The sequence below is a fragment of the Chinchilla lanigera genome, unplaced genomic scaffold (assembly GCF_000276665.1).
Source record: "Chinchilla lanigera isolate Chin_1 unplaced genomic scaffold, ChiLan1.0 scaffold00048, whole genome shotgun sequence".
Classification (NCBI taxonomy): Eukaryota; Metazoa; Chordata; class Mammalia; order Rodentia; family Chinchillidae; genus Chinchilla; species Chinchilla lanigera.
Window position 1 is genome coordinate 9353437 of NW_004955449.1, and position 19028 is coordinate 9372464.

The following is a 19028-nucleotide window of genomic DNA, read 5'->3' on the forward strand; positions in this document are numbered from 1 at the left end:
TGATGCTAGAGCCTAAGAAATATTACGTAATGATTCTTTGACTTAAGAAGTCCGTACTGCGCTCTTTAGGATTTTGTGGGCCTCCTTACAGAGAGTGTATCTGCTCTTTCTAAATCCAAGAAGGTGGTGGTGGCTCCAAATGCTTCATTTTATGAGAACGTTGGGGTACACACAGTTCATACGCTAAGGGCTGCCATTATCCCAAGCAATTTTGTGAAGGAGTCCCTGCTCAGCTAAATGTCTGCTCGGCTAAGGAAAGGGCAGTGGCTCCCCCCGCCCCCTGCCTCCAATTTATAATGTGACAAAAAAGCAAATAATAAAGACATAATAAAGCAAATAAAAGACATAATTGTTGAACCAACATTAGGTTCTAAGTCTCTTCCAAACTATGTAGGACTTTTTAACTTTTATAATTTTGTCTGTTTACTATTTTTTTCCTGGTATTGGGAGTTGAACCCCAGACCTTTGCACTGACCTATCTTCTTTTGCTTTTTATTTTGAGATAGGGACACTGAGTTGCTCATTTGTCCAGCTGGAACCTAATCTTTCTGCCTCAGCCTCCCAGACTGCTGAGATTACAGGCATGTGCCATAACACCCAGCTTGCTCAAATATAGTTATATTTTTAAGATGCTTTCACAGTTACTATATAATAGCCTTGCTTTATCTAGTGAAGATAAACACAGCCTAAGAATAATTCTCCAAACAACTTTAATAGTTAATAAAATCGTTTTATGGACACTCATGATCAGCATTGCTCTTGTTTTACAGTAAGCCTATGATGGACTTGTTGATATTCCTGTGTGCACAGTATCATTTAAATCCATCAAGTTACACAATTGACCTGCTATCAGCTGAGAAGAATAACATTAAATTTAAGCCAAACACACCAATAGGAATGTTGGACGTAGAGAAAGTGATTTTAAAGCCAAAAAATTTGGATAAGAAGAAACCTACACCTATAATACCAGAGGTAAGGATTCCACCAGAGATTATGCTAGTGACTAAGATATTAAGTTGATTTTTTAGTCAGTGTCTAAAGCTAAATATAACTGAAATAAAAATTAGCTTTCTGACCAGATATGGTCTGAACATGATTACCATGTTATATTAGGCCACTTAGTGTAAGATGTAGTTGGTTATTGATCCTTGGATCAACTAGAATTGGGGCGTACTGTAGATACTGAATGCCTTAATGCGAGCTGTAATACATCAAAGGCTAACCCGAGTGGATGTGCTATGTTTTAAGTTGTTTTAAAAATGTTATATTTCAAGTTTTAGAATTTTTAATGAAATTGTATTTAAGAATTTATTAAAATAATATTTTGGCTTCTCTCTAGTAATGGCAGTTGTAACTTTCTCATGTCCAAATTAGTATTATTTATACTACACAGTGGCTCAGTTTTCTTTAAAGTATGATTTTTAGTAAAAATTATTCTAGTATAATCAGTTCTTTATATATACAAAAGTGCATATTTTGTGTCTGTATATATGTTTTCTGTTGCAGTTTGGAAGATTAGCTTCAGGACATGGCACATGCTAGGCAAATGCTGTACCATTGAGCTCCATCTGTATCCCCTTAATGAGTTCCTTATAAAATTATTCTGTTGCTAGAATGTAGTAGAGGTTTTGGTATTAAGAAATCCTCTCTTGTTATGAACCTCAACCATTTTTCAAGTCATAAAATATATGAAGATTTATATATAGTTTTAAATAACGGTTCATTTGCATATGATTTGAATTCTCATATTTTCTTCATATTATGAAACAGTTACAAAAAAGTTGGCAGGGTTTTTTATAATCATAATTTCACTTTAATATGTGACTGAATATTAAATATTATCTAAGATACTGGGTTGCTACTATATAGGTATGTTCTTATCTGTTATATATCTGTGCTGTTTATCATGCTGGAAATAGTTTATTTATGCTGTGGAATGTAGATTGTCAATCTCAGCGCCCCTCAATCATACTTAAGGTTTTTGTGAATAAATGTCTTTGAGGATCTGCAAACTTAATTTCACTTAGCATACGCAGATGTTGCTAAGGTTCTATATGTATAGGATTTAATTTATTTACATCAAGATGATGAGATACTTTAAAGATTCCTAGTAATTTTGAATTATTAGTATTAGCTAAATAAAAGTTTTAGTAGTGTTATTATATTTAAATTAACCAAAGTGTAATAATAGTAATAACAACAAAAGCTACTCGCACTCACTACTTTTCATTTATTGGTAGCTTCCTACCTATATGATAGATATTATGAAGCTCTTTTTGTCTTATTTTGTCCTACTTTGAATGCGGAGAACACAAAATTTTAGTGGTTCTTTTTCAAAATACCCCATTTTTTATTGAGACAACTGACAAGCCATTCAAAATGCAAATATTGCTTAAAGGAAAGAATAAAGTATGAGTAATTATTATTATGTAAAGTTTGTAATTTTAAAGAAAGCATTTTAAGAAAAATGTAGAAATAGTAGTAATACTAGATATGAGGTTTTGTTCTTTTTGGGATTTAAATCTACTTAATATTTTACTATACAAGGGTTGTGAATTTAATTTAGATGATTTAATAAACAAGCTAATAGTTTTTCTTAGAATTTACTTTAGATTTAGGAAATAACATTACTGAGAAAGAATTTTACACCAGAACAGGGAGAAATTGTTTGTTGTATAGATATGTTATTGCAGATTAACTTCTTATTCCAGACATCGTTATAGAATGTTGGTTTCAGAACATTCTGATAAAACTGTGGCTTTATCTGCATTTCAGAAAACGGTGAGAGTAGTGATCAATTTTAAGAAAACACAGAAGACTATAGTGAGAGTTAGTCCACATGCATCGCTTCAAGAACTCGTTCCTACGATATGTAGCAAGTGTGAGTTTGACCCATTGCACACGCTGTTGCTGAAAGATTATCAATCTCAGGAACCCCTTGACTTGACGAAGTCTCTTAATGACCTGGGACTGAGAGAATTATATGCCATGGATGTCAGTGGAGGTGAGTTAGACGTTTTGTTTTACTCATTTGCCTGAATGTATCCTTACAGGTATGCATGTGCATTATTTGTGTGTGTATATATACACTGTATGTGTGTGTGTGTGTGTGTGTGTGTGTGTGTGTCCTCAGGTTCATAATGGCAAGTTAATTGATCCTGTACACATGCCATTGGGAGTAAGAAGAAAAACTAAATGTAGATAAATAACTAAATTAAGTGATTTTATTACTGAAATTTGAATAAAACTTGTGTTTGTAGCTGCCGTTTACGTCTTACAGTTTTCTGTGTACCTATAAATTCTAATTTTTGTGGAGTTTTTTCTTCTTTTTCCCCCCCCTTCTCCCTATCTGTCCCCCCCTCCCCTTTCCGCCTCCTCAGTGTCCCTTCTTCCCGACATGGGGGTCTTATTTTGTTGAGCAGGCTTTCCTTGTATTTTGAGCTCAAAGGATTCTCATGCCTTAGCCTCCGAAATAGCAAGGACTAAATTTGCATGCCATCATGCCTGGCTTTTTTGGTTTCATTCAGCATAATTCCTTGTGGTTTTTATATTTAGACAGAAAATAAAGTTTACATGTAAATTCATTGTTTCAATCAAGTACAGTCACTATGGTTTTGTGTTGGCTTAATTATAATTAAAGGCTGGAACTTTCTTACCAATTTTTTTTCCTAAGAATAAATGAAAATAAACAGGCTTATAAAATGAATCAGCACCCCCCAAAGTTTCCAAATAACTCATGGCTTTAATCTATAGAAACAATGTAATGTATTAAAATTTGGAGATCTTAGATAATGTTGCTTTGTATGGTATCTAACTAATAAGGCAGTCTTATTATTCAGCACAAATCTGTTTCACTAGGATAAAGAAAAGTCCAGCGGAGACAGTTACTTACTTGATGCCCAGAGAAGTTCAAAAATTATTCTTATGTTGGGCCATTATGTAATCCGTAGACTACTTTTTCGACCCAGTGTTGTTTTGTACTTGAACAAGCATGATCTGTGCAATTTACCTTTTTACCCACTCCTCCTATAGCTACTTCTGTCACTGCCTTCAGTAAATCATCTTTTCAAGGTAAGACGTGAGCCAGTAGAGACTGCAGCTTGTAGCATGCACTTGAGTAAATTGAAAAAACAGCTTCTAACATAACCTGCTTTCTTAATATTACTAACATGCATACTCTGAAAGAGATTCTTAGAAAAGCTTTGGTTTTTATTTCTGAAAAATAATTTATAAGTTCCCCTCCTCCTTGATTTCCTAATTATTATACTTTCAATAAGTGCTTAATAGTTACACCATCCTAAATGTGTGAGAAAGCATATTCCTTACACTCCAGAAGAGAAATGATTTTGCTAGGATTTTGCAGGGGAGGGTACAAGTGCTAACAGTTTGGTACTGTGGAAGAATCTTAGATCATTTCCCCCAAGCACTTGTTTAGAAAAATGACAATGCTCTGACAACAGGACTTTTTTTTTGCAGCCATTAGGTTGTGAAAACTATGTAATAACATGGAAAATACTTATGCTAGAGGTAGCTTTTACAACATATAAATGTGTTTAATACAACATAGAAAAAAACTTTTTGTGTGAAATCTGAAAGAAAATACATAAAAAATTTTAATAGTAGTTACCTTTGGGTGATAGGGCTGTGAACTACTTTCCTTTATTATAGGATTTTATAATAAGTGTATTACTTTCCTGGAAAAAAAAACTTTATTAAAAATTGTCCAATAATACACTCTGAAAGTCTTTTTTTGCCCATTAAAAAGGGCAGGCTTACATAATTGATTACTCTAATAATTACCACCCTACTTTAAAAAGAATCTTAATAAACTACACATTACATATTATTGCAATCTTTTTCTTTATTATTTCCAATTTTCCTGAAGCACACCGATAATACTTGGTTCCAAGAATTAAGCCATGTGAGTAATGGTGTGATTATTTATTATCCTAGGCTATCATGTAGACTACTGTCATCAAGGCTGAATGTTCTTAGGCCCTTATATTGTATACTAGCTAAGAATCAGAAATAGGCATTTTAATTCAAAGACTACATTGACTTTGTCAAGCTCCTAGGGGAAATAGCTTTGTCTGTCTGGATATTGCCTTCCCACTTCTATAGGAATAATTTAAAATTTGGAAAAAGTTGTGTGTGTGGTTCTTTCCAGAAACAATATTTTGTAACTTGTACTTGGCTTTTGGTCTTGACTTTGCCACTCTCTACATGTGTAACCCTAAGCAAATTCTGTAATCTTTCAGTGCTCATTTTGAGAGTGTTGAATGTGTTGATTTCTCTTTCTGTTTTTTGGTACTGTGAATCAAACCCAGGACCTTGCGCTTGCCAGGCAGGTGCTGTGGAATGCATTGGTTTCTAATATTCTTTTCAAGAAAGAAGGGGAAACTATGTATGTATGTGCAGGATAGCTAACATAGTTTACTACTGACTTCTATTGCTTTACTGAAAGGAACAGTTAATGATTAATTATTTGATCAATTTTGAATGTCTATTTGTTTTCCTGAGAAACCACTTTGAAGATATCAATATGTAACATAACAGCCATTGTTAATTTCCCACCACTTTGTCTGTAACTCTGTATTGCGTGTATTGTTCTTATGCTGTTTTGTAAATGGATGTCTGTTTGTTAATATGTTTTGCTTCTTTCATTCTTAAAATTTAAAAAAAAAAAATTCTTTTCAGCCATGGAAGTAAATGTGAACACTATTCAAGAGATTGAAATAGTAAAAGTAAGACAGCTCCTTTACAGAGACAGGACCTACAATGTCAATTCAGATGTTGTAAATGTTTTTAACCTCCTTTTTTGTTTTTATTTTATTTTATTGATATCAGAAGATTTTGAGCCTTGCATGTAGCTTTTACCCTCTCTTCTAGAAAGAGGAAATTGGAGTACTTGAGTTATTTTTCTAAGTAAGCTCAGTATTCACTTGACTTGTGTTTAACTCTCACTTGCGGTCATCCTTTCATAGAGCTGTAAGTGAAGACAGATCAATTTGTGTGGGGGATGACCAGATGTCTGGAAATTGACATTTGAAATATTCTTATATTTATCCTACTATGCCACCATATGAATTTTCAACTTACTGTTCTAACGAAATTTAATTGTATATCCACATTCATTTAGTAGGATTCTATCTGAAAGTGAAAATCACATAAAAAGTAAAAATCACAGGCATTGTAAATAATATTTAAATGGATGCTAGTTTCAGCTCTATCATTTAATACCTCCATGTTTAAGTTATTCAAAGCTCTGGTCCCTTGTTTCGTAGAGTTGAAATGGGGTCAACTACTACTTAACATTTCTTATATACAATGGCGGGTAAAGACTGGCATCTCCCAAATGAGAAACAGGGCCCAGAACAGCTTATGGTACCTCCTTCACAGGGTTATTGTAAGAAATAAATCGGGTATATGTAAAAATGTTTAACCACAAAGTGATGTCCACATATTCCCCACTACTGGTAACATGGTCACATTCTTTGTGCAAAATGCAAGCTGCTTATTTATATTTATCAGAGTTCGGTTTTAATTTATTAAAAATAATTTTCCTTGTATGTATTGATATTAACTGTCTTTGCTTTCCTAGAGGAGTCCCTATATTGTCATAATGTATTTAGTTTTCTAAACATTTTTAAAAGCATTTAATATATATTTACTGCTCAGTTCTGCTTTAGTAAGATCTGATTCTGATACATAGTGCTTTGTTTCCAATATCATTGAAATTAAATTGTCATTTGCCATAAAATCCAATGTTTCTTTGTAGAAGTAATGTTTTTAAATTGTACTCCTGGGCTGGGGATTTAGCTCAGCGGCAAAAGCGCCTGCCTGGCAAGCGCAAGGTCATGAGTTCGGTTCCCGGTACCGGAGAAAAACCAAAAAAAAAAATAAAATTGTACTCCTTGTCAGTTCTTTGAGGTTTGCAGTTCATTTATTGAGGAAACCAGGTCATTTTCTTACAGTTGGTCTCATTCAGAATTTTATTCCTGCGTCCCGCGGTATCACTTCACATGTTTCTTTTTCTCTAGTTCTTGTGAATTGACTCTTAAATATGAAGATGGGGTCAGGTTTTGGAGATACCACTTTTGAGAGTACTTCAGAGAAGCTCAACCAGTGGCACTCACCTGTAGTGCCAGCTACTGAGGAGGCTGAGACAGTAAGATCACTTAAATCCCAGAGTTTACGGCCAGCCTGAGCAACATAGCTTGCCTCAAGGGGGAAAAAAAGCTGATACTAGTTGTAATCTTAGCACCTAGAAGGATGAGGCAGGAGAACCTCAAATTCAAGCCTAATAAGGGCATCTTCATGAGACTATCTCAATATTGAGGAAGAGGAACAGGAGGAGGAGGAGGAGGAGAGGAAGAAGAAAAAAAAGGAAAAAAAAAATCCATTTCATAGGTGGTATATCATACTTCAATTAGCAGACACTTAAATAACAAGTTACCTTACCTGGCACTATTGGTAATTAATTGTGCCTGCATCTTGATTAGGAATTGAAAAAGAGTGATAGTCCGTAGCAAACATTTCTTTAATTATTAACTGAGATATCTCTACAGAAGCAAAGCTGCTCATATATTTTATTGGAGGAAGTAAAGATGTCTTTTTTTCTCTCCACTAGTTTTTAAAGTAATGGACTGACATTCTACCGAAATACATAGGGAAACAGTAAGGCTGAGTTTTGGTGGTTATTTTTTAGCTTTGTGAGCGCATAGAGTGGATCCTCTGTGGTGTTTCCTTTGATGTAGTCAGACGATGATGCTCAAACAGTCCTGATTTTCACCAGTAGAAACCATCTCAGGCTGCTTCCTGAGTGCCTTTGCCGCCACCCCTAGTGGACTTCGACGGCTTCCTTTCTGGGGTGACTTCATTTCAAACTCATTTTGTGCATTTCTTGATACCAGCGGAAAAGCAGCCATTCTCAAGCCTTTGTTTCTTTTAGGGGAAGTAGAAGTAGAAACACCCTGAGCCGCGCTGGCTGGGTGCTGGTGGATTTGTCATGGTGTGAAGGGTCCTTCATTGACACAGGCACTTGTTTTTGGAAGCATGTAAAAAAAATATCATCGCACTCTTGAGGTTTAACCTTTGAATTCTGATTAAGTTGTGTCTTCTCCACTTCACTCATACTGTTTGGAGGCAGGTAATTCTGCAGTGGCGGTGGGTGCCGTCTCGTGCATTGCACCGTGTGCAGTCTCGGCACCGGCCTCTCCCAGTAGTGCCCTTAGCACGTTCCCCCAACTCCAGCACCAGTCACAATCAGTATTGTCCCCAGACATTATTCAGTGTTGTCTGCAGAACAAAATTGGCCCTAGTTAAGAACAACTGGATTATTTAATTTATTTATTTATTTAAGTTTTTTTTTTTGGAGACAGGGTCTCATTGTGTAGTTTAGGGTGGCATTGAACTCACTATGTAGCCCAGGCTGGCCTTGAACTCATGATGGTCCTCCTCCCGAGAGTGCTGGATTACAGGTGTGTGCCACCACACCTAGTTCTAGAACAACTGGATTAAACAAATAACATCTATGAAATATTTTACAAAGTACTAGCTAGGTTCATTGGTCCCTTAGTGCCTAATGGGGGTTAGTTCCAGAAACTTTTCCCTTGCAGATGCCAAAAGCTGTAGATGCTCAAAATCCTTATGGCCTAGTGTTTGCCTATAACCTGTGTACATCCTCCCACATACTTTAAATCACCTCTAGATTACTTATAATACCTAATACGATGTAAATGCTATATAAATAGTTCTTACGGTTTTAGGGGATCATGACAACACATATTCAGTACAGATGCAACTTTTTCCCAAATAGTTTTACATCAGGATTTTTAAATTCATTAATGTGCTACCTGCAGACAAAGAAGACCAACTACTGTGTATAATTTATTTCATGACAGTTTAGTGCAGAGACAAAATTACAATCAAAGTAAAGACAATGGTAGCAATGTCATACTGCCTTTAATTAGTCCTTTTCAGTTGTACTTAGGAAATGGTAATTACTTCTGTAACACAGATCGAGTCATGAAGAACTGGGCGTGTATCCTAACTGTGATTGTTGGCTCTGAATGCCTGTAGATCTTAGTTGCTTTAAGCTTCACTTTCTTCTGCTGTGAGGTAGAACAATATTTGCCAGTTGCCTTGAGAATTTAATAAGATACAGCAGAGAGCCTGGATTATAGCAGACTATAATTAGTAGCTTTTATCATTACATATGTTTTTAAAGGGAAACTAAGAGTAGACAATCTTGGAAGTGAGCATTCAGTCCTGCTCATGAAAACTAAGATGCTTTTCTTCTTTTTCAGAGTCTTCTCAGATATCACCAAACCTTGATATTATGAAGGAGAAAGAGAGTAAGGGGTTTTTCAGCTTTTTTCAACGCAGTAAGAAAAAGCGGGAGCAAGTAAGTACTTTCTTATGTAGCGCTGCCTAAGATTAGCCAAGTCTTTTTAAAAGTATTAGTCCTTTTTATCTTGAAATCACATGCAAACACTGCCTTTGTTCCTTTACTAGACTGCGAGTGCTCCTGCAACCCCTCTAATAAATAAGCACCGCCCGACTTTTGTGAGGTCCAATACCGTCTCCAGGCCGTATGTGTCCAACACCCTGCCATCGGATGTGCCCAAGAAGAGGCGGGCCCCGCTGCCACCCATGCTGGCGTCGCAGGTTGCACCCCAGGACCTTGAGCAGCCCCAGGAGAGGGCAGGCTCTTCTGTGCAGAAGTCCACAGGTGTGGAGAAAGCTGATGAGGTGGGCCGGTTTGCTTTGTCTGTATGTTTTTAGGATGCAGGGGATCATTTGTTTTTCCTTTTACCTAACTGTCTTTTTACACACATTCTCCAGATGGTTAGTAACAGTTACTAGTATGTAGTAAGGTGAACAACTAGTTCCTGATAATATCAGGAATAGGAAGTGGTTATGTTTAGCTCTGCCATACAGTAAAGAACAAATAATCAATTTAAGTAGCTTTCATTTTTAGGCAGATAAATGGTCTGTAAATCTAGTCTTTATTTACTAAATCTCAACAGGGGCCTTTGCTTAGTGCACTTGAAACTCTCATTTTCAAATAAATTTTTTTTTTAAACAACAGGGCAACCTTTGTTTATGTTCATGGGCTTCTACCTGCATGTACCTTCTTGGCCTGACTCTGAGATTCTCCAGGGGATTTGTGGTGTCTACCTGGAATATTCATAGTCTACTTTTCAAATGAGCTTTTTAATAAATAAAATAATACTGTAATAATACTGTAGCTCCCTTATATGTAATATGTACCTCCCTTATATGTAATAATACTGTAGCTCCCTTATATGCTTCTGTGTCAGTTACTGTCCTCCTTGCTGGGACAAACTACCCAACACCCATAACGTGTGTGAGGAGAGGTTCATTCTGTCTCACAGCTGGAGGAGACTTCCGTCCACAGTCCCCTGGCTCCAAGCAAGGTGGCATGTGGGCAGGCATGGCAGGGGATGGCTGCTCACTGCAGGGCGGCAGAAAGAGTGTGAAGGGAGGAGCAGGAAAGAGATAAACTCTCCAGGGCCACAGCCTTAGACCCACATCTTCTGACCAGGACCCAGCTCCTAACAGCAGGTCAGCTATAAACTCATCAGTAAACTAATCTAGTGATGATTACCACATCCTGGGACCCAGTCATTTCCCCCAAACCCCCATTTGTGAGAATATTAGGCAGCTGTGGGGGCACAGCCAGGTATAAAACATAATAGCTCCTATGCTAGGTTCAAAGCATTGTTTCAGGTGTACCTTTTCTTCAAAGTTTTGTTAACTACTATTTCTTTCCTTTAATCTGAGTATACCTTTCACGGCCTAAACAATCTATACATTCCTGTGTTTATGTAGAATGTTAGTGAGTTTTTAGGTAGATGTGGTAGTGAGACTGTATATTCTGTTGCTGTGTATAAGAGAGAATGACTTACATGACTTTGAAAATAAATTTTATTTTGAGATACTTTTGAGATAATGAGTACATTTCTTGTATCTAGTTGAAGGATGCTATTTCTGTTTTGAAAGTCTAATAAATTCAGTACTCAAGGAAACAAACAGGTTCCAAACATGTAATGCATATTGTATATTCTTTCACTAAAAAATACGTTTTCTGTAGTTTTTAAATGTGGTTTGTAAATTATCCTACATGTCTTTGGAAAACAGCAACTCAAATAGAAATGCACTTTTAAAATGCTCACCCTAGGTCGTCTGTGCCCGGGAAGCCATTCCAGGAAGCCACCCCGGGAAGCCACGGGGCAGGGAGCGCAGGCATTTGGGCTGGACCTTAACTGTGCAGGTGCCTGGGAGGGGGGCCGCCTGTGTCCGGGAAGCTGCGGGGTGGGGAGCACCGGCCTTTGGGCTGGACCCTAGCCACGCAGGCACCCAGGAGGGGGCCTGCCTGTGCCTGGAAAGCTACGCAGCGGGGAGCACTGGCCTTTGGGCTGGACACTAGCCTTGCAGGCGCCTGTGCCTGGGAAGCTGTGCAGCAGCACACACTGGCCCTCACACCAGCTGCCACCACGCAGTGGAGAACTATCAGGGCACACAGAAGCAGTGACACAATAGGCCCACCTGGAGACGTGTGTGAATCATCTTGACATGAAGAAACCCCTGGGAATACATGCCACACAACGGGTCCCTCTTGCCCCTGCTGTTGAGAACGAGATAGGTCCAGAGTCAGCAGAGGAGCAGCTGCTGAACAAGGCCTTGGAGAACATGAGAATACAAACTATGCCGAAAGACTCAGAGGTCTAGTTGACTGGGGTCATGAGAGCTGTTCGGAAGCTGGAAACCAGGAGGACCTTGCGCAATACCTGGGGAGACCCTCTGGAGGCCATTCTTCCCCTAACTGTACAGGCTGTGGTGGAGGAGCAAGGGGAGCTCTGGAGAGGTCTGCACCGAGATTCCTACTGCCTGTGCTGATGGTTGGGGAGAGGACACTAAGTGGTTGCGGGGTCCCAGTGTGCTGGGAGGCTGGAGAGAAAAAGCTGCAAAAAATGGCTTTCACCCCAGATGGGTCACATGAGATGTTAGTAAGAATTGCCTCCTCAGTATTCTATAGCTGTGACGAGGAGGAGGCTAAGCAGAGAGAACAAAGAGACTGAGAAAAAGCAGCTGCTTTTGCTGTGGCACTAAGAGAAATAGACCCTAAGTCTGATTCTTGGGGCCCCAAGAAGAACTCGATGACTGCATTCATCTCCTACCAGTGTTAAAAGCCAGGCCACCTCAAGAGGAACTGTCTTAAGAAGGCCCCTGGGCCATGCCCTGAATGCAGATGTGATCAACCATTGGAGTTCGGTCTGCCCTCTGAAGCAGAGGCCCCAGAGCTCAGACCCATCCTACCAGTTAGTCCAACAGGAATGAGGGGGCCCAGGGCATACTCTGCCTTCTTCCTCTGGCCAGACTGTCATCTCCATGGACGAGCCCCGGGTAATCATGACTATAGAGGAAAAAGAAAACAGCCTGTTGCTAGACACAGGTGCAAGTCTCTCAGTCCTTCTTTTCAATCCTGGCCCACATTCCAGCTGTCACACCTCAGTGAAAGGAGTCACTGGTGAGGAGGTAATGTGCTATTTTTCACAACCCTTAGGCTGTAACTATTTGTTAGAGCTTTTTTGTGTATCTCTGTCTTCCTGAGAAACCACTTTGAAGATACCACCATGTATTACAGCAGCCACTATTTTCCTACTAATCTGTCCATAACTCTGTAATATTGTTCCTATGCTTATGTTTATATTGTTAATATTTTAACATAATTATTATTATGTTAATATTGTTCCTATGCAATATGTTTATATTGTTCCTATGCTATTTGGTAAATGGATGTATGTTCATTCCTATGTGTTTCCTACAACCACCATTGAGAATAGTTAATGATTACTCAATTGGTCACTCATGTATAGCTCTATTTATTTTCTTTAGAAACCATTTTGAAGGTATCAAAGTATAGTACAACAACCATTGATTATCTCCTGCCACTTTTGTCTGTAACTCACTATTATTTGTCTGTTTTTTTTCCTGGGAAACTATCTTGTAGATAACAATATGTAAAACAACAACCATTGATAATTTCCTACCACGTGGTCTGTAATTTGGTAAGCCCCCCTATTACTATGTTATCCTTCTTTTACTCTTTAAAATTAAAAAAAAAAGATGCTCACCTTTAACATTTCCTTGGAAAATCACCTTTAAACTTGCTTCTCTTTTCTGTTAAGATTTTCTTGTATAATGTGTTTGTAGCATAAAATTCCATTTTATAAATCAGAAGGCGAATGATTTCTTTTAGTGAAAGAATTAACTCTAGTCTTCTGGGTAGCTGCTCGTTTTTTGATGAAGCTTGAGAGACAGAGAGAGATGATTCTTGAATTCATTCTTAAAATATGTGTAGGAGCGTACTGTAGTCAGGAGAGGCATGCTGGTCAGAGACTTGGAAATGGTGAGACCACAGCATGCCAGGGCACGGGCAAGAAACAGACTGATGCTAAGCAGGGAAGATACGGTCCAACTTAGGCTCCCGAAGACTTCATTTTGTGCTTGTAGTACCTGTAAATTTCTTCATAGGAAATAGTAGCATTTTCAGGATTGTTTTATACTTTGGATTACCATTAAAGTACATGATAAGGGTGTAAATGATTACACTATTCTCAAGTAGCTACCACAGTATTTCTGCATTGGTATGGAAGTGTTCTTAGCTCCTGCTCTCAAGTCTTTATTATAGCTGTCATCATTCAGTCTGTTCCAGTAAACTTCCTTTGTACTGGGATCCCCAAGAGGTCTTAGCTGGTCTATCTAATAGTCTGCGTCTTAAAATTCAGCTTCCGGTGACCTCGCTGAAAGCTTTCTTTTGATTCTCACCCTCTGCTCTGTGAGCAGTTGGTGCCCCTCTGTTAAGTAATCTTTTTTTTTTAAATTTGTTTTTTGGTATGTTGCCTTTGGCAAACTACACATCTTTATATAATTTTCTAATTATTTTTTCTTTTGATCTGGACATCTGGATTGTTCTTTGATATACTGTTCCCCAGGACCCAGGATTATTTGTTTTTCCTTAGAGAGGGCAAAGCTCTATTTTTATTTATTCATTACAAAAGTTCTTAATTAAGCTGTGGTTATGTTTGTCAGTGTGAGCATATGCACAAGCACACATGTGAACGTGTGCCTTCTTAGGCATCTCATTATGTTTGTGGCCATATTTAATACGATTAATTATCTTTGGGTCTTGATTTTTCTCACTGTCTTGGTCTTGGTACTCTTCTTACATTGCAACTCTGCTATTCTTGCTATTTCCTTTATTCAATTTCTAAGTTGAGGTACTAGAATCTGTGATCTTACTTATATTTACTGTACTCTTTAGGAAAGGGTGTCTGGGTTTTTTTTTGTCAATTTCATGGATTTATGGATCTCAACTTTAGTGATCTGAAGAATGTCCCCTAAGGGATGTGTCCATGTCCTCGTCCCCAATACCTATGATTAATATGACCTTATTAGAAATAGGTTTTTGTAGATACAGTAAGGATTTAGAGAAGAGAGCTTGGTTTGGGGCTGGTGTCCTTGTGAGAAGAGGAAACACAGGTGTGGAGACTTGGAGGGTCGGGTCATGTGAAGGTGAAAGCAAAGACGAGTGACATCGCCCAGCCAGGGAGCGCTGGGAGCCCACAAGAGCTGGAAGAGGCCCGGGGAAGACTCCCTATTGCCTTTGTAGGGGAAAAGGCCCTGCTGATGCCTTCAGTTCAGGTTTCTGGACTTCAGAATCCTGGGGAGTAACTTTCTGTGGTCTAAGCCATTCAAGCATGGTAATTTACGGTGGCAACACCAGGATACTAATATGTTGGTTTTGTAATTCCTGTCCTAATATACTTCGTACTGCAGTTTGAACTCTTGGATACTTACTGACTCATCAGTACCTGGAAATCAGCAAGTTTAGAATCACACTCATTGTTTTTCTCCCTAACTGAGAAGCTCTGCTATTTTTTTCTTGCTTTTCTTACTTTTGCTTTTTTTCTGACTTTTTTCACATCCACTTAGTGACCAGTTCTTCCTGCAGTCTCACTTCCTTATGTCTTCCATCCCGTCTTGAAGTCAGGCCTGCAGAAATCCAGGGCAGAGACTAAGAAGAGCACCAGCATTTAACTTGTCTTCAGCATGCTCTGAGTGTGGCAAACTGCCTTGTTTATATTTCTTAATTATTCTGAATTTCTCAACTCAGAAACTTCAGTCAGCTGTAGTTTTCTGGCTCTTAAGTTCCTCTACATACTGACCATCACTTTACTTATAAGTTTTAATTCCTTTTCATTTTTAGGATCCTTTTAACTTTAGAAGATTTGACTCATTGTGGAATGACTCCACCCTCTCCTCCATCTTTAACTATCCATTCAGTTGACTCATTCTTTTACCTTCTTAAAGAAGAATTTTCTCAAGAACCCAGCACAGAATAATCTTTACTTTCTCTGAAACTATGTGTTTGGTACTTTTTCTATTTACTTTTTTGGTCTTCCATAGATGCTAGGCATTCTCATCGTGGAGGAGACAAAGCTAATGAAACAATTAAGTATGCATGCGGCCCACACAATTCCTAGCAGTGTTTTTCTTAAACTTTTACAGAAAAGCTCAAAGTTTGAAAAAGTTATAGGGAAAATTTAAGGACCAGACACCAAAACATTACAGTACATTATATGGTGAATATCGGTACAATTAACACTCAAATTGATTTTGTTTATATGCACATATTCAAGAAGTTTAGCAAAATATACCAATTTAGGGGAAAATTGTCCTTATTTTACTGCTTACCTGTTTTAAACTCAAAATATCCACTATCATGCTAAACATTTTATATCCTTTAACAGTTTTGTTTTGAACTTGAAAATTTAATAAGCCTTTGGCTCTACTGATTGAAAGTATTAATGTGCTGTGAAATATGTAACCAGAAGAAAAAAATAAATGGCCAAATCTATTCTAAGTACATGAAGAGTTTTGGGTAGACTTTTATCTTTTAATTTTTATTGTCTATAATGCACAATAAACCACAAGGGTGCGCTGTTGAACAGAAGTATAGCATTCCAATTTTTCATTTAAAGCATCCTTTAATAAAGCAAGAAGAAAATATTAGAATTAGCTACATTTGATTAGAAATAGCAAAAAATGCTTATTTTGCATGAGTGAAGTGATAGAAAATATAGCTAGAGGGATAACATCAGTAATGCGTGACAAAGTGATGTACAATTAGCAGTTTTATTCATTTTGAGCTTTTCAGTTTCGTGTTCTTTAAAGTAGTTACAAAACTGTGTTTGCCTTAGTCAAGGCTGACTGATTAATTTATCTGTTTCTTGGAAAAAACATTGCCAAACCACATCTCTCATACTTCTTGGCTGTCCATATTTAATAGTTTGCCTCATTCCTCTAAGACGTTTCTCAATATTGGCAAATTAAAATATTTCGATAGTGGTTTTGGAGCTTACTGAAATTAGTCACATAACAGGCTGTGGATTTTTCTGACTTGATTTTGACAGCTGCTTGTGGCATTTCCAAGGAGGAGCCAGTAATGATCTAAATTAGTACAATAATTGAGCCTAACCTTTCTTGGAATATTTCTGCGTCTAAAATTTTCTCCACCAAGAATATATTTGATAGAACACACATTTCGCTATCGTTGCTGCATTGTCTTTTTGGTATCCCTGAATTTTTTTTCCACTCTCACATAATTTCAGGCCTCATATTATTTCCCTATAGAAGTAAAACATTATCTTCTACCAAAATACTCCTTTGGAAAGAAAACTTTCCTATTAAAAAGTTTCTGATAGTTTCTCCTGGAGTTTTTAAAGCATTTTGTGAGTATGTTTCTAATGGTGTAAAATGACATTTGCGCAACAAGATGTAGTTGACCCATGCCGTTATTTCTGTGAGCCATATTGCCTGCATTGATGTGTAAGATGCACATAGTTATGTATAGTAAAATTATCATTTATGAAACAGGAGTTCAGAAATGCAAGGACATCGATTTAAATTGAAAGTGATTTGAATTCTGGGAACAGAAACTAAGTTCAAAAATTTAGTTTCTCTGCCACCATATTTACTAGCTATGAGGAACACATTATATGAGGTCACTGGCCAAAGGATGTCCTACTATTATTGATAAATTATCCTCTGAAGCCTATTTTATATTTGAAGAAGAGGTTAAAGAATTGAAAAGTTGTAGGCGATCTTGAACCGTACAATTCACATAACCTTGGCAAGAATTTTTCAGTTGGCATATTTGATATGCCTTTGCTAATTAGAATTACACATACCTACAATAGCAAGCAGGTTTTCCTGGCCATTAATGTAATACATCATTTTACTTGTGATACTGGACTCTGGCTGGTAACACAGTAAGCAATAGGGGCATTTCATTTGGTCTTATTTTGCACTTCGCTGCAAACACTCAAAGATTGAGAAATTGAAACATTTTGCCAGGTAGTATTATGCAAGTGAAATTTAATACCTACAGTATTAGTTTTTTAACAATTGACTTATTTTTCTTAAATGTTTATTCATCTTTTATGCCATTTTATCTTTTTCATATACACCATAGTTTATAAATAGATGATGCATTGTCATATATTTATGAAATAGGCATATCTTCGTTCTTACTTTACATAATAAATTTTTATCTTAACCATTTTACAGAATAATTAGGGTCATATTCCTCTGTTGTAATGTTTATAATCTTTAATAAATGTACCTCGTTTTAATTTTATATCCAGGTTATGACACAACCATTTTGTTTTTTCCTCTACTCTCTCATATTTATTATATAGGAAGTGGACCACACATAATTCTACAATTGCCTGGGAACAGTGGTTACCATGGCATTTTCATTTACATGTACAGATTACAGCTGTCTGTACTTCCAAAAATATGACTGGTTTCATTCAATAGAGAAATGTACCAGCATAGTATAATCTTTCCCGGATATAATGCATATTTTGTCATTGTAATTTTCATTAGATTCATTTCAAAGGTCATAATTACAAAAATAATGGTTGTGGTAAATGCTTATATATTGATTATTAATATTCCAGACAATGTTCTAAGAACATTATTCATTTAATCCTTGAAAAATCCTCTATATTACTATGCCTTAGTTTTCTGCCAGTTTTGCTTCTAACCTAAAAGTAAAGAACTATGCTCATTATATTTGTTCAAATTTAAAGAAAAATAATTAAATAACAGTAGGTCATTTGTGGAATTAATGTAGATTTCCTTATGTATCAGTATGCAAAAAGTTGTGTCTCTGAAGTTGCACACCGAGTTCATAGAAGAGCACTGAAAAGTATTAGTGTTGGGAGGCAGCCTTTTGTGGTCCGCAGAGCGCTGTGTTTACTCGTTTGTCTACTTGGTGGTTTTTGGACCTCAGTGGGGACTTGCCTTTCTCTGACAGCCAGCACTTGTTAGCAGAGGGCAGGTCAGAAAGGAGCGGGGAAGCAGGCCTCTTCCCTGAAGCCACGACGATAAGCTTATGGTACGGGGAGGGTAGGTGAGGAGGCCTCTTGGCTAAAGCCTGCTGTACGTCCTTGATGCCTTTTCTGGAATGAACTGAATTGGTCCCAGTGTATTTTGTTCCTTTGGTTGGTATTTCGTTCTGATGTAGGTGGTATTTCCTATTTTGCTAATCTGTCTGTAGAGACACTTCTATCCTAATCACTGTGGTCGCAGAGAGCTGGACTCGTCACCACTGCCTGGCTTTCAGGCTTGATCATGCGCTCAGCTCTCTCCTGATTCATCCCCCCCTTTTTTTTTTCTTTTTTTAAATCTAAGAAGTACTAATGAGCTAGGCCCTCATCTGGGAGATTAAAAACAAATATTATAAACAGTCATAAGACATTCTCAAAGGAACTTAAGGTTGATGAATTGAAAGCAGAGATAGCTTTATGAAAAGAAATGTAAAAATCTTTCAAGGGCATAATGCAGATGAAGAGATAGATAGATAGGTAGGTAGATAGGCAGGTAAGTAGGTAGATATTTTGCATGGGGAGGAGTTGGAAAGGATGTAT

The 19028-nt window shown here is 37.4% G+C and overlaps 1 protein-coding gene across 1 annotated transcript in view; it reads left to right on the forward strand.

Moving 5' to 3' along the window:
- The window catches only part of Cobll1 (cordon-bleu WH2 repeat protein-like 1), a gene marked incomplete at its 5' end in the record, with an annotated part of 59334 nt that overhangs the window by 12721 nt on the left and 27585 nt on the right, over positions 1-19028 (forward strand). The window contains 4 exon segments of the mRNA XM_013518787.1: positions 771-972; positions 2776-3004; positions 9309-9406; positions 9517-9753. Of these exon segments, the coding sequence (XP_013374241.1) occupies positions 771-972; positions 2776-3004; positions 9309-9406; positions 9517-9753 (766 nt within the window).